Consider the following 15,692-nt stretch of genomic DNA (forward strand, 5'->3'; position numbering starts at 1 on the left):
TGGCAAAACACACTTCTTTTGAGCGACAGGCCATTTTAAAGCCGTTCAACCGAATCCTAGTATTGTACATTAATTTAAGTTCTGTGACCTGTTATAAATGTTAACTTTTCAACATTTAGGCATATTAAAACAGAATATGACCTACGTTCAGCGACGAAAAGGACACATTCACAAATAAAGGTTTATTACTCGTTATCTATTACCTCTTATAAAACATTGGTTGGAACTACCAAAGTGCATAGCAAAATAAGCCAAAGCGTTCGACATAATTTTAACAGAAAATTGGCTTTAAAAAATTATAAAAAAGCGTTTGGTAGTATTTTCCTTTCGCGTTCTTTGCATTAATATCCTTGTTTTTGACCTCATGAATTTTACGCCTGCAGGTAAAGTTGCAATTGCTGTTCGCAGGTGTTTAGAGTAAAACTATAGGTTCCGCTGCGCAGTTGCACCAGCTTTCCATCCTCTACTTTTTAAAGTCACTCAAGTATGAGTGCGTCTGACGTCATCGTCGCCGGCGGTCGCGCCCGAGTGCTCACGACGCCCAAACTGCACCGACGTCACCATTCCAGCCAGCAGGACCCCCCGCCCCCTCCACCAATAAAACTCCCGCTTAAGCTCTGCCAGGAAAACGTGCTTGCCGTGGCAAAGTGCAAGTGTCCGCCCATCGAGGAGAAAAAGGCCCCGACCAAGTTGAGCGTCCGCGATCCGCAGCCCGATCACGTGACGCTCCCTCTATCGCCCGCCAGCGGCGTGTCGCCAGCCTACGCGGCCATGGCGAACGCGTGCAGCCACGATCACGACTACGTGGTCGCCTCTGTCGCAGCGACGGCTGTGGAGGGCTCCAAGGCCATCGGCAAGGCGCAAATCGTGACGCGCGCTCGGCCAAAGGGAACCGCCGACCAAGGTGACGTCATCGTGTCCCCGCGCTGCCTTCCGGCGCCGCCCAAACCGTTGCCGCCCAATTCGCCGCGCGACGCCAAGCCGCCCCGAGTTGCAAGTAGCAAGCTGATGCGGCGCCGTTACGTCAGAGTTGACCAGCGCCCCGACGACGCGAAGGGTCGCGCGAGGCCAGACGGCAAGTTCGTGTTTGTGAGCACGGGCCGGACGGCCGACGCCGGCAGGGTGCCGAGAGGGCGTGCCAAGCAAGAACCCCCAAAACCCGTCGTGGCAGAACCGATAGCTGACAAGAACAGCGCGTCAAAAACTGAAAATCACGCCGAATTTAAGATTCAAAACGCTGCCCAGGACAACTTAGATCTCTGCAAGGGACTTACTACGCAAAAAGACGGGCGCAAGTTCGACGTTGCTACCGACGAACTGACCGCCGCCTGGCTCACCTTGGTCGACGAGGTTAGGAGGCAAAAGAAGCACCATCAGAAGGGGTCGGAAGAAGGTGAAGAAGACAAAGGGGAAAACCTCCCGCGGCACTCCACTCCAATCGGCGGATCTTCGGAGGATAAGCTCGAGCTGTCTTTTACCTCTCCACGTCCGGGAGCGGACACGCCGTTGATCGGCGCTCCCGGAGAGTCCGCCAACCTCCGAGAGCCGGAAGACTCGATCGATGACTCCGCTTACTTTTCTCTCGGCTCTTCGCTCATCAGTCCTCCTCCTCCGACCAGCTGTGAGAGTCGACCCGGCTCCGGCTCCCGACCCGTGTCCGGAGCCAGGACCGCGTCCGGAAGTCGTCCGCCCTCCGGAGGGAAGCGCGTCGCTGCCTCCACATTATCCTCCCCGTCTTCCTCGACTTGCACGACCTCCGGCGACGAGGAAGACTCAGAACCGGAATCTCTTGATTCGAACGGGATCGGAGGAGGTGACAAGGAGAACGAGGAGAACGGAGCGACGGAAGAAAAGCGTTCCGGGAGTGGGAAGAAGAGCGCCTCCTCCAGGTAAGGAGAGACTATTTTTGAACTTATCCCGACTAAAGTTCGATGACAGTTAAAATTAGGCTCTGACTTCATAGGGCTCCCTGTGGGTACACCATCTTTCTATTATAGCTGTCTTCAAAGTTCACCAAAGCTGAATGTAGGTAAACTTTCTTTTAACAAAACTTACACAATACAAAAAATGGACTATGTTTAAAGGCCCGTTTACACTACAGCTGCACTGAGCTGAGCAAAACGTAATTTACATTTAAAGTCTATTGTGGCGAGCGTTTCACGCTTTGCTAAACTCAAGCCCAGTTCAGCAATAGAAAAACGTTATGTTTTGGAGCGATTTTTTACGCCCAGCTAAGAGCAGCGGTAGTGTAAACGGGCCTTTAAACTCTGTTTCCCTCTCATAACACTGCGTCCGTCAACTACACACCTGTTAAAATCTACGGTTATATAGAAATACCTGGTAAGATTAAATATACTGTATATTAACTGAATTTTGCTAAAACTTGACAAAAAATTTCACCTTTCCTTTCGGTTATAGGTCGTCCAGCGGCAAATCGTCCCAAGGTCATCGCGGTCACCGGGTGGTCACCACAAAGAAGGGCAAAAAGTTCCTGCGGCACCGCGAGGCCCCGACGGCCAAGAAGCCGGTCGTCAAGCCCCCAGTCGTTCCCGCCCCACCCCGCAAGCCCCACCCGAAAAGGGGTAAACAGATAGATCTTTATTTTAGATCCTAACGCTTTGCTATATAATTGTGAAACGCAGTCCAGTCTTTAATATAATCCTAGGCATTTTGTAGGGCTGGTGATTTAAGGCAATTGTATTAAAGAGATAAAAAAGCAAGACTTGGCAAAATGCTAATTGATTTACCTATGAAAGTTTGTTTTCATTTTTTATCTTGTGGATGCTTGACCCGAATCCGACTTAACCTTTCTAGTCGTTGTGGTTGGCAGTTTAAAAACGTATTAACTGCACCTTGATTTCTAAAAATAAAACAAAGATAAGTGCCACAGAAAATAGGTATGCGGGCCTAAGACAGGCCTACAGTATTTAGAGTGTAAATTATTTCTTAGTTAATTTTTTTATATTAATTATACGCTCGATAAAGTCAAGTTCGACGAAATTACCGTTTTTTTATGAATTGTTTCTGTACAAACTATAGATCGCCCAATGGCTTCGTAGTGAGGACAAATAGAGTTAAATTATAAGGACATATGGCGGTGTATAATCTACTTTAGGAATTGAAATCAATATTTTCTGGTTCTTAGTCTGTGTTTGCTTTTGGGGAGGAGCACATCTTTACCTGGACACATACACTACACAGTCATATACTCATATATTTGCAGACATGCAAGTTACATGATTCGTTTTACCTGTTGAACCTATTCAGCACCATTAATACCTGTCGGGGTTCCAATGGAATTTTTGTCTCGCATTTCAGTCACATCTTTACTAGTGACCATAAGTGATTTTTGAGATGGTTTGCTAAACTGATGTCGCTATACAGTTCAGCAACTGAACAACTTGTTTTAATGCCTTCAACCATTTGTTTCAAATGGATTATTATATTCTGTCGTATTTTTAAGAAAAATAAAGATTGTTCCAATTGTGGTTTGTAATTATAACACTTCGATTTTTTATGTAAAAAACCTTACTGCCACACTAGAACCATTGATGCATATTGATTAAACGACTCTTCAAGTACTTACATTATTAAAAAAAAAAAAAAAAAAAAATTGGTTTCTGAGTAATGAAGTGTTGGTACATCTTAAAACTTTTTCCTTTTTGGTGGGTATGCCTAGGTAATGATTAAAAATCGGTACCGGGACTTTCAAAAAAATTGGTGATCACTGGCAGTTTATTTTGGAACATCAAAACCCTATTTGGCATCTGTAGGAAATTATATTTGCTTGGTTCCAAAAATTTTTTCACTGATTAGCATTGATAACCTAAACTCCTAAAGGATTAGATTTCACTCTATGGCCGAAATGTCATTTTGAGTTGATTCATGCATATAAAGACAAATAAAACAATATTTGTTTAAAAGATTATCAGAAATTATAAAATACAAAACGGAAAGATTGGTCGTTTTTATTGTGTCCTCGAAGGACCATTCATTTTTTTCTTAAAAAAAGAGGACAAATGCCCTTGAAAGATGAACATATGGTAGACCTGCATTAGTGCCAGCCAAGGCCTCAATTTTTAGTAAAAACGTTTAAGCGAAGCAAGTCTCGTCACGCCGACGCCTTCGTACGGCCGCCACGCTCGACTGCGCAAGGCACAAACGCCGCCACTGTATCGCGTTGCACCATCTCGTATGAGTCATTTGCTCCACACAGTCCCACGTTATTTGTACTGATTGTATTGTGTAAAAGTTGGTCCATTGAATATTTCAGCGTTGCGTCGCGTACCTTAAGGGTGACGTCGTGCGCTTTTGTGTAATTCGCATTGCCGATTCAATTGCGAAACGTAAATAGATAGGTTACGCGAGGGTTGTTTGTTTAGTCTTTTCTTTTTGGTATGGAGGTTTTTTTCTTTAACATACCATAACAAATTCAACCAAACCATGATTGATTTCCAAGTTTCTGCTTACTCTTTATAAACAAAGTCCTATTGTATGGTGGTATTTTGCAAACATTACCCTGTTTAAAATACTTGGCCTTGTCGGTATCAGGTAAAAAAAAAACGATCAAAATCTACAAAAACGAGTGAGTACGCCACCCAGGGCGTAAAGGAAAAGTTTTGATGGAACCAATCGTAAACTTTTTTAAGTTTGTAGTAAGGCGTAGTTTTTTAAGTTTAATTTTATGAAATCAATTTTCGCTAAAAACTTTGAATTAAGTAAGTCAAATGATTTAAACTCAACTTCATGTGCACATGCGCGCTTAAATTAGAATGGAAATAGAATATATCAGAAGAAACAATGGCGTGACGTCATATCATTAATTGTTTATACCCCCTCTAACCTATAAAACCTGAATGCACCGTTGGATAAACCGCACATGCTTATCGCGTAACTTGCTACACGCCAGTTGCGCTGGATTTGTGTGCATTCGTTTTCGTCGACCTAACATCTGGCATTGTTTCGTCACAGAACCACTCCCGATGCGGCTTCGCGCGCTGCCCATCTCCTTCTGGCAGGAGCCAAACAAGCTGAACCCCTCACCCTACAGCGTGTTGCCCCCTCTGCCCCTCTTCCGTCAGGGGACACTCGACGACATTGCCGGTACGTTTGTGTGTGTTTCTCTCAGTAAAGAGCTGACTCTAGTTGTGGATCACATTTTGTGGGTGAATATTCGCTGCCATGTTCACACGTTATTAATTGAACCTTTCTTCTTGGTCAGTGTTTCGCCATTTTATTTGCTCGGGTCGTCAAATGCTGTAGTTTATATGGTTAGATTTATTGCGATTGGTTCTGAGCAAGATTTCTCCAATACTTTTCGTTTTTATAACCTGTCGTTGCTTCAAAATTATCCTAACAAAAAACGAGTGAACAACTTTAAAATTGTTTCTTCAAAATTTTATTAAAGTGCCAACGTTTCGATCACCTATTCGGGCAATTTTCTTCAGGGCAACATAATTGCAACTATAGGTGAATATATATATATATATATATATTACTAGACCAGCGGTTCTCAACCAGTGGGCCATAACTCACTGGTGGGCTGTGGAAACGTTTTAGATAGGCCACAGACCAATTCAAAAAAAGATAGATTTATTGAAGAATTTAGTTCTATTTGTGTCATTATACCTAATTTTACAGAAGTAATGGCTTGGGGAGAAATTAAGAAGGAATGCAAATAAACGTAAATTTGTTCAGAAGCAAGTAGGCTACCTCACTAATGAACGGTTGAATAAATAGTCTGTTTTGATAGTATGCTCCGCTATTTTTTTTCTCTAAACCTCTTTATAGTTTGTTCTTTCATAAAATTTTATTGGGCCACATAATTTTTGTGCAACGAAAATGGGCCACGAAAGAAAAAGTGGTTGAGAACCACTGTACTGGACAAAGAATAAAAGAAAAACAACAATGAACCACGTTCTAAAGTCTAAACCACGAGGTGCGAAGCACAAGATAAGCACCCGATAACTGGACAATGCGAAAACGCCTGGAAGCAACAGCATATTCAAACGAGTGCACCTTTCTCATAAAGTTATAACCGGTTACAAACACACCACCACGTCATGTAATCTCATCGATCAACTAAATAATTTAATTTTAGTGGCTACAAACCTATTCTCACATTATCCTCTTAACTGAGCAGATATCCGTCCCGTCACTCCTCCGGAAGAGGACACGAGGTCCGCCTCTTCCCCGAATGTCCATCAGGAGGACAGGACAGGAGCAGATTCGGGCTCCGTGATCCACACGAATGATCCCGATCTGCTTCTCAGGCTCTTCGAACCTCTCGAGTCCCAGAACAAACCCAAGGGCATCCGCGTGCGGCGAGGAAGGTAAGGTCTTCATTGAGTTGTTTTCCGATTTTTGTATTCCGGTTGAGTACAGACTTCGCACTCACTATGTATTTTTTTATTTCTTTCGTCTCCATCCTTTCTTTCTTTTCTTCTCTTTCGACTTACATGTACTTGGTGTTTTTCCTATTTTTCTCTCTTGTTCTCTATGTGTCTCATTTTATCTTTCTTTATTTCCTTTCTTCAATTTCTTTTATTCTCACCTGAAGTTTTCTCCCCCATTATACCTCTCTCCCCTCTATTTCTTTTAATTATTTATCTTCCTGACCAGGTATAGGCATCTAAGATTCTTTTTAAAAACACATTTAGTTCTCCTTTTCTGGCATACACCTTTCGTTTTACTTTTTATAAACAAAGTAGTATTATACTGTATTCATTTAAACATTACCCTGTTTAAAAATACTTGGCCTCCAAATCAGCTTTCGTTTCATACGAATTTGTCATAGGTAAAATTACAACAAATATTATCAGTTTTTCGGTTTCGTGCGAAATTCTCTAGACAATTCGTCTAACCCGGAATGTGTAGTCTCAAGGTGATGGCTCCCCAGAATTAATCCCAGACTTTTCCATTTAAATCAACATGTCAACAAATTTATTTAAGCTGTTTAAATATCAATAGAAGTTGATAAAATCAAGAACGGTTTGTACGTATTATTTTTTGGAAATGGTACCCTTTCGGGATAACGCACATCAGAAAATAAAAACATTTTAAAAATGTAATTTTAAAGTAAATGCACACTCCCAGTCAGTCAGATACCTATGTTACGTTAAAAATCGCTTATTTTTTTAATCCCATACATCGACCTCTTTATATCTTCAACATAAGAAATCGCTCGTAATAAAAAAAAAACAGTCGATAAATCCCAGCGAAACATCGCAGCCAGTCAATGTTCAAACAGACCATTCGCCCACGAGCGCTAAGCTCGTTAATTATTACCCGCCGCCGCACAAAAACACCGTCCATCTATTGTCTTCGTATTGTTCCCGTGACGTTACTATGTTGATTTAGAAAGTGTTTGGGGCGTTCAAGATTTCTGTTCAGGTTTGTTTGATTCGTTTTGTTCAAATACGTATTAGTTATACGTACGAATAGCGTGCAGCGATTTCTACAGTGGGTTGGGCCACACCGTTAAGTCTTGGTTGCGTCTTACAGTTTGCCTTTTTCGCTTCAACCTTAAAACGCCAGCGCCCCACTATAGTTCAGCGGCAAACCCGCTATTTGTCCTGTCGACGCTTCCAAATAAATTTCGTTTCGAAACGCATGACTTCGAACTTTACAGCGCAAAAAAGCGAAAGCTTTAATGCCCATAAGCAGGGTTGTAATGAGTTAAGTCAATGACTTGACTTAAGGGGTATTAAGTATTTATTTTTTGAATGACTTGACTTGATTTAACTCATTTAAAATGACTAGATTTGACTTGAGTCTTTTGGACAATTTCCTAGTGGAGCAAATTCTATTTTTAACGATTAATCAACTTAATGAATTTCGACACAATATTTTATACGCTACCCACGAACTTCAATCCTTTTAGTTATCCTGCCCAACATAACACGTTTTTTTAGTAAAAAAGTTATGAACCCTGTTTTAAAGTGATCGAAGTTTACGCTAAAACTCCCGTTTTTGGTTGAAATCGATTGAAATATTGCAACTATAAAGTGTCGCCTTCTTTTTCACAGGCCAAAGCGCACCCCACGTGTCATGCCCCCACCCCGTCTCAAGCTGGACGACAACCCGTGCATCATGGAGTCCATCACCGAGAAGCTCTTTCCCAAGCTGCAAATCGACCGACGCAGTTTCGCGTCAACCACCACCGTCTCTCGGGCGCCCTCTTGCGCCGCCTCCTACGTCACCAACGACGCGGTGACGTCATCAAGGCTCGGCCTGGCCCCGGAACTCGAAAACTTGGTGACGTTCAACCATCCGGTGTCGGGTAATTCCCTTGACAGCCACGGCGGCGTGGTGTCCCGCGTGACGTACTTCGATGACGTCGACACCGCTGACGTGGCAATGGACGTGACGTCATCGAGCGGCACGCGTCAGGACCTGATCGCCCTGCCACAGCTGTCTATCGCACAGGACTACTCACAGATGTTATCGGAGGTCGCAGCTGTTTTGTAGTTTTTTGTTAAATTTTTTTTTTCTTACAGCGCTTTAAGATTTCCTGTTATCTTTGTTGTAAACCTGATGGAATTTTTCTGCCGTTTTTCAAAGCGTTCCAAAAACGTTGTGCTTATTTGAACAGACAGCAAGCACCAAGCATTTTTTTCTGCTCACAAACCAAAACAATTTTAGTATTCCAGATAACTTTCTTGAATTTTTTTTTTTAAATCTGGTATTAATTTTTTATATTCAGTTTGATAAAAAAGGCGACCGACCATTACATCAGCGTGCTAACAAAAGTCGACTTGAACCCTTGTTTATTGTTTGCTTTTTTACCGTTTGTTTATTTCTTCTAAATATAATGCTTTGTGCCACGACCAAAGTCGTTAGATAGGAAATAACGGTTTGTGCAATTATTTCCTATTCTAAGTAAAAACCTGCTATTCAACCTTTTGAACCTATATGTCAAACTGAGATTGAAAGAAATTCTGCAATCTTGCTCAGTAAAAATAACCGCTGTTACCCAGTAAAAATTGTATAAGACCTCTAAAATGCTCGACGGCCTTTTCTTTTCTTCTAAATTTATTTTGGTCAGCCTTATTTTATTGGTGTTTTTTTCCGGAACAGTCTATAACCTATAATTGTCGATTTATTTTGTACATTATTTTTGGATAATGCATTTTTGCCACCGAAAAGTTCTTAAGTTTCAGCATTGTGAAATGAACAAATTTATCCTCACTGTGAACATTTCTGTAAACTCGTTTGCTGTTTTATAGAGACTTTAAGTTCCTTTTTCGATTAAGTCAAATCTAGATAAGTTTTCTGAAAAATAAAACAAAAATGTTAGCACTGCCTTTTTTGTGTTCATAAGGCCCGCCCCAAAAGCAAATATCATTTAAAAATTTTAAAAGGTGAAGTAATGTACATTTTCGGTATGATGGCCTTTCAAACTGTTCTGCACTTAATTATTTTGATAAACAACCCCACTCGACGATTTGAAACAATTTGGCTTGAACAACCATCGACTTTAACCCCAATTTTTGTGCATTAACTTATCGAAGTCTATCATTTTATTGTTCGCCAACTTTTTTGTATGTTTTAATAAATAAGTGCGAAAAATGTATGCACGGTTTCGCTTTCGTGTGAATAGTATTTATATTTTTACACAATCTGCCAAACGAACAGATCTCTGAATAAACTTGTAATAGTACGTTAGATTAATCCCTTTATAATTTAGCGAAAATTACTTTAGTGCTTTACAATTTCCCGCCTAAAATATGTTAACAAACATTTAGTTTAGAAAAGCTATATTATTCAGATTACAGGTTCTTCTTGGACATTTTTGAATAAAGGCGTTTTTAACGTTTGGTAATACTTTCTAGCTTATTCTGGTATGTACAATTTTTATTATAATTTTCACAACACTATGGCCCAAAAGTTATTTTAGTAAAAAATAAAAGATGTCTGGCGTCAGTTTTTTTTTGGTAACCTTTTTATCACACTTATACTTCGAAGATAAAAGAGCCTTAAGATTATTTTTTTATGTCTATACGACTGCAGCAAATGTGAAAATAATTTGTGAGGGCGAAGGCGCACAAAGCATGACACAGAAACAACAAGTTTCCAAATGGACGCTTAAAGTTTATTGGATAGATTCTATTGTTAAATCTCGCGACGATTGACAAAAGTCCTTGACAACACAGCGAACACAACGCAAACGTCGAGCAAGCTTATTTGGATTTGGCGATGGAGTCTCTTTCAAACCTCGCCTAGGTACAAAACCGCTTCTTCACAGAAAAAACGCGAAACAACTACAGCTCCGCGGGGCAGAAGAAATCGCTGTTGCGTGAAGGCCCTCTGATTCACTCAATCCGCTTTGAATGCCTCAGGGCGAGCATTTTCGAGCTCAAACGTTGGTCGCGGCTCGAGAAATTAGCGGTGCGTGGTGCTTTGGGTTGAAAGAGAACCGTGTTAAGACGCTTGGCCGGTTTGTGAGGGCAGGGAGTGGTCGGCAAGGTGTTTTTGTTGTACAACAGTAGGTTGGCGGCAAGCTTTTTGTACAGATCGCCGAAATCTACAGTAGCTGTGATTTTTTTAGGTATTTTCGATTGTTTTTTGTGTTTAAACCCTTCACTATTGGGACTTTTTTAAAAAGCAGTTTGTGAATCGGGCGAGAAAAGTTATGGGCAACACTTGGTAATAAACTTTGTCGGTGGAGCATTAGCGTAAGGCAGCAAAATTGTTCTTACTTGCTATTAATATACCATACACTGATGCTGTTTTTCTTAGAAAATAATATTGGTTAAATAAGAAGCCGCAGTTGTGTATGATTAAGGTGGTTTCATAGTTGGCTGTAAACAAGTCGTTTTGCAGGTTATTTTTCCATTCGATATTCATCACGAAATTTGTCACTTAACTTTTGTATTTAGAAGCATATGACGTAGCAGGATCTGTGTAGTGTAGATATCTTTTTAGAGATGTTTTTTTGTTAAGTACATGGCCACTCGAGTTTCACCTGCATCTTCTTAGAGATATAAGTTCGTACTCATTTCTGAGATTTAATGGATAGAGTTTTTCATTAGTTTAGCGATTGGAGTGATGTCTGCCTAGTTTTTTGATCAAATTTGTAAAGGCGGAGGCCGCTAAAAATACCTATCCTTAACTTCTTGCACTCTCGACAGAATCACATCATTGATATTACTCGTCAATTTCACCTATCTTACGTGCATATTAGACCGGTTTTCATTACCTTTCAGAAACAGCTTGCGGACCCTTTTTCGCTAGTTCATAGGTGGGTTATAATTTCGGTTGCAGGGTTAGAATTATTGTCGGAGGTGGTGATTAGGGATTACCGATAATTTCGGATCAGGGCCTACCCTAGACCATATATAAGTTTGGTACTCGACCGATACAAGTGTACTATCGGTGCCGATCCCATACCAATTCATATTGCAACATTAGTCATGATTTGATTTAACGCAGCGATTCTACTTTGACATATAAAGGGTTGTTTGTTCTAATTTTTGCGCAAAAATCAATTTGCTTGCTGCGTATTGCGTTTTCGGTGTTTGTTAGTTAAGGCATTGCTCATATTCCGACGAGTTTACCAATAGCTGACGGGTATTTTTTTTTGAGATATAAATTAATTTAGAAAATTACCATGTTAAACAACTGACGGTTGGTAGCTTAAAACTTATATAACGCTAAGGCAAATTTTGGTTTATAACCTGGTTAATAAAATCCCTTTAAGCGTTTTAAATTCATATACTTTGCTTGTTTAAACACAGTAATGACGTCATTTAGTATCAGATCGGCCCGTGATACTTTTGCAAAAATATTGGTAATCGGTATCGGATTACCTCATTTCCCTAGTGGTAATGAGGTCAGGAACGACTGTTGATAAAATGTTGTTTAAATTTGGCCCTTGTTGCAGCTCGGATCATATTTTAACTGGTTTAGGTTTTATTTTCGATTTCCGTCTATGAGCTATTAGTCCTATCATAGTCTTTTTCCGAACTGAATTTTATTTCGGCGTTGTTGTTATCCCGTTTTCGTGCTTCAATCCCAAAATCCACCTAAACTTTTTTACCTTTTAGCGTGTAAGTTGGTAAAGAAAGCAAGACCGAAATTTACCTAAAAAAATGAAGACCGACGACAAACTTATTCACCTGATCATTATCTCGGCTTCTCTCTTCTGCTCATTCGTTTTCGCAGTTGTCTCAGTGGCCACTAACGGCTGGAGCAACCAGCTCACCAACACCTTGATGGAGGAATACAGTCGCCAGAAGAACCTTCGTAAGTTCAAGTTGTGTTGGTGTTGTTGCTTTGACTCAAGGCTTTCAACAGTTTAACGTTAAACCTGTAGAGTTAAGTGGTATAAACATAATAAAGATGCTATTTTTATTATTTAATGTCAGATCTAAGCCTGTTCCAACACTGCTATCTTTTATACATGTCATAAGATCCAAAATAGCCACAAAGGTTGCAAAAGATCTAAAACATATTAAATAAAAGACAGAATAATGCGGTTACACAAAAAGCGGCATGAAATTATTTGAATTAAGTTTTTAGCGGAACTGATGATGCCTTTTTGGCGTAACTACAGTTCTCAGTCTTTTAATTTTAATAAAGTTGTTTTAGTTCGTATTTAACTTTGTGATTCTTTTGGATCTGAAGTTTAGTTGGTTTTAACTAGATCCGAAACCCTATGAGTGGTGGTATTGCATAGTCGTCTGATACTAATGGCAAGTGTTGGTGCTATGCCTAATTTATATGGTATTTCAATTATTATGCTTTTAGATCCAGTACGGCGATTTCTACCCAAAATGATTAAGTTTTTTCGAAATAAATTTGGTAATACCCGACGGTAACGGAACTCTAATGGGCTAAAGCAAACTTTAGAAAGTTACCTACAAGCAGGGATGCTGAGTTTGATAAAAAGCAAATTAAAAGTCCAGTCGAATTTGTCAAAGCCGTCAAGTCCAGAGTCCGACCCGACTCTGCCCAGCCAGTATTCAACACTTTTACGAAACCAAAATAGGGAAGATACAGTAATCCACTTATTTACTATAAGCACAGTGTGCGCCCTTATTGACTGTTAACTTGGTATATCGGACTCGGTACTCGGTTGGTCTTATGAAGTCTTTCTCGAGCCTCAAGTTCAAATCCGACTCCAGCTAAAAATACTCTGTTGAGTAATATTCGAAAAAAAAAACACTACAGATTACCGATTTCGGAATTTCTTTTGACTTTTCTAACCCTTCGGTTTCAGTTTGGGTGGTCGGTTGCGTGGTCCTCATCATTCTCGGCATCATCTGCAACAGCATCTCAGCCATGATCGTCCTGGCTCGTTTCTTCAACCACGGAAAGGGAAGAGCAAAGCTCGGTGGTGTCATGTCGGTCTTCGCAGGTTCGTCAGTATGGCCCAGTCTTAAAATGACCTGAGTCAACAACTTGACTTAGTGCACTTAAATCGCTGTCTTAGAATGAATCGACTTCGCCTTAAGATTTTGAGCAAGATTAATTGACTTGACTAAGTGATTGACTTTGCAATGACTTAGACTTGCCAATTACTTGACGTAGGTGCACTTAAGTCACTGCCTTTAAATAATGCGACTTCATAAAGGTATTTTGAGAAACATTAATGACTTGATTTAGACTTGCCAATGACTTGACTTATGTGCACTTAACGTCAAATGATTAGACTTGGCGTCAAATAATAAGACTCCACCTAAGGATTTTAGGAGAGATTAATTAACTGGACTAGTCACTGCATTTAAATGATTCGACTTCACATAGGTATTTGAAGCAACATCACTTGAATTGACTAAGTCAATGACTTGACAATAACTTAACTTACACCTAAGTAGGCCTAACTGTATTTAAATTATTCGACTTCGCACGTATTTAAGCAACATTAATTGATTGGCTTGACTTGGCTGCACTTAAGTATTTTAGGCAACATTAATTGACCTGACTAAGTTAGAATATTTTGCCTTCGCATAAGTATTTTGAGCAACATTAATTGACCTGACTAAGTAAATGACTGGACTTAGGTGCACAGATTTGTCTTCGACAAATTGTTTAATTTTAAGTCAAACTGTTACATTTCAAGTCAATTTCCCCATATCTTGAGTTCGTGAAATAAACTGAAGTCACTATAAATTAACGCTGAAGTGACAATAGCCCAAATTGATTTCTGTGATAAATTTACCAATATTCCTTAAAATGTGTATGTTTTTTATTAAAGTTATCTGTTTTACATTTTTAACATTTACTTGAAAGGTAATTTTAGCCGTATTTCTACATTTTTCAGGTTTGGTGTTTATCGTGGCCATCATCATATTCATGCTGCAGCAGAGGCCGGCGGATGTGTCCTACGGATACAGCTACGCCCTGCTTTGGTGTGCAGTGTTGCCTTCCTTTTGCGCCGGGGTTCTCTTTTTCGTTATGAAGGTACTTTTTAGTATATGTAGGCTACAACAGTTGTCTGCAAACAAATGGCCGCGGTATGGTGACTGTCGCGAGAAGTTCGTTATCGGTCCAGAGTGTTGTAATTATTTAGGTCAATGATTTAAGTGCACTTAACTCACTGTTTTTACATGACTTGACTTAATTATTTTTAAATGATTTGACATGACTTGTCTTTAGGAGAACTGGGGTGAAATGAAGTGTTTTCTGTAGGCTTTTTTCATATACAATAGGGTTGTTAATTCTAATTTTTGCGCATAAATCAATTTGCTTGCTGCATATTGCGCTTTTGGTGTTTGTTAGTTGAGGCATTGCTCATATTCCGACGAGTTTACCAATAGCTGGCGGGTATTTTTTATGACAAGGGATTAACTTGCAATTGACTTGCTCTATATCATTTTTTTTCTGTGACGTAATTATGTGTTATATATTAGCAGCACCCAGTTCAAATAACATTCTTCGTTTCATTTTCTGTGAAATTTATCGAAAAACTCTGTGTGTGGTATTAAAGAACTGCTCGGTCCATCTGTCGAGAAATTTCAACAGATATCCGTTACGTAGTAACATTCGCTTACATTCGATTTTTTCTTTCCGACAGGATTCCGATTTTCTGAACTCGGAGTTGCGTTACAGCGCAGCAGTGCAGGACGTCCAGTAGGGGGCACCAAGGATCGCCACATACACATTTTGATTTTCTCCCTGGTCAACTATCACTACTTACATATTAACGGAACTCTTCGAATCGTATATTACGTGCCTGTGCGGCAAAATAGTAATTTGTGAGTTTAGTATTTCTTTAACAAACTTAAGCTAGCCAGCCGTTACCACTGGATTGGATAAAGTGCATTACTCGTTTGCGACTCTTTTAAACGCGTGCCCTGTTTCTGCTACGAGAATTGAATGACAAGGGTTGCCGCTAACATTTTTGTTCGATTTTACCACGACTAAGTTAAGTCTTGTTGCTGGAATCCTTTGAAAAATCCGCGTGTTTACCATATATCTGTTGTACCATGTTACTTAGGGCTCATACTAACGTTATGCTGTAAGTGTTATTAATCACAGTGCCTTAACCGTTATGATTTCTGTTTGTAAATAATAAAAAAGCAGCGCCTAAAAACTGTGTGTTGCCCATGTTTTGTTTAGGGCATTAGGATATTTAAACTTTTAAATGAATGTTTCTACTTGTTTAGGCCAGGCGAAACTGCTAGTTTTTGTTTTTGAGTTGACGACAGTGGCCGTAAAATTTATTTATGCACATAATAAGTTGACAC

At 40.0% G+C, this 15,692-nt stretch overlaps 2 protein-coding genes across 2 annotated transcripts; both read left to right on the forward strand.

Moving 5' to 3' along the window:
• The first annotated feature begins 416 nt into the window (after nt 1–416).
• On the forward strand, nt 417–8,992 carry LOC146157170 (uncharacterized). Its single transcript, XM_083387728.1, has 5 exons — nt 417–1,889; nt 2,419–2,582; nt 4,972–5,103; nt 6,143–6,332; nt 8,028–8,992. Exons 1-5 carry the CDS (start codon nt 487–489, stop codon nt 8,467–8,469), a joined length of 2,331 nt encoding a protein of 776 aa, XP_083243854.1. The 5' UTR covers nt 417–486; the 3' UTR covers nt 8,470–8,992.
• Nucleotides 8,993–12,026: 3,034 nt separating this feature from the next.
• Nucleotides 12,027–15,532, forward strand: LOC146157171 (uncharacterized). The gene is made up of 4 exons (XM_083387480.1): nt 12,027–12,246; nt 13,223–13,360; nt 14,267–14,406; nt 15,020–15,532. Exons 1-4 carry the CDS (start codon nt 12,093–12,095, stop codon nt 15,077–15,079), a joined length of 492 nt encoding a protein of 163 aa, XP_083243606.1. The 5' UTR covers nt 12,027–12,092; the 3' UTR covers nt 15,080–15,532.
• The last annotated feature ends 160 nt before the right edge of the window (nt 15,533–15,692 follow it).

The sequence above is a fragment of the Ascidiella aspersa genome, chromosome 4, assembly GCF_963924565.1.
Source record: "Ascidiella aspersa chromosome 4, kaAscAspe10.2, whole genome shotgun sequence".
Classification (NCBI taxonomy): domain Eukaryota; kingdom Metazoa; phylum Chordata; class Ascidiacea; order Phlebobranchia; family Ascidiidae; genus Ascidiella; species Ascidiella aspersa.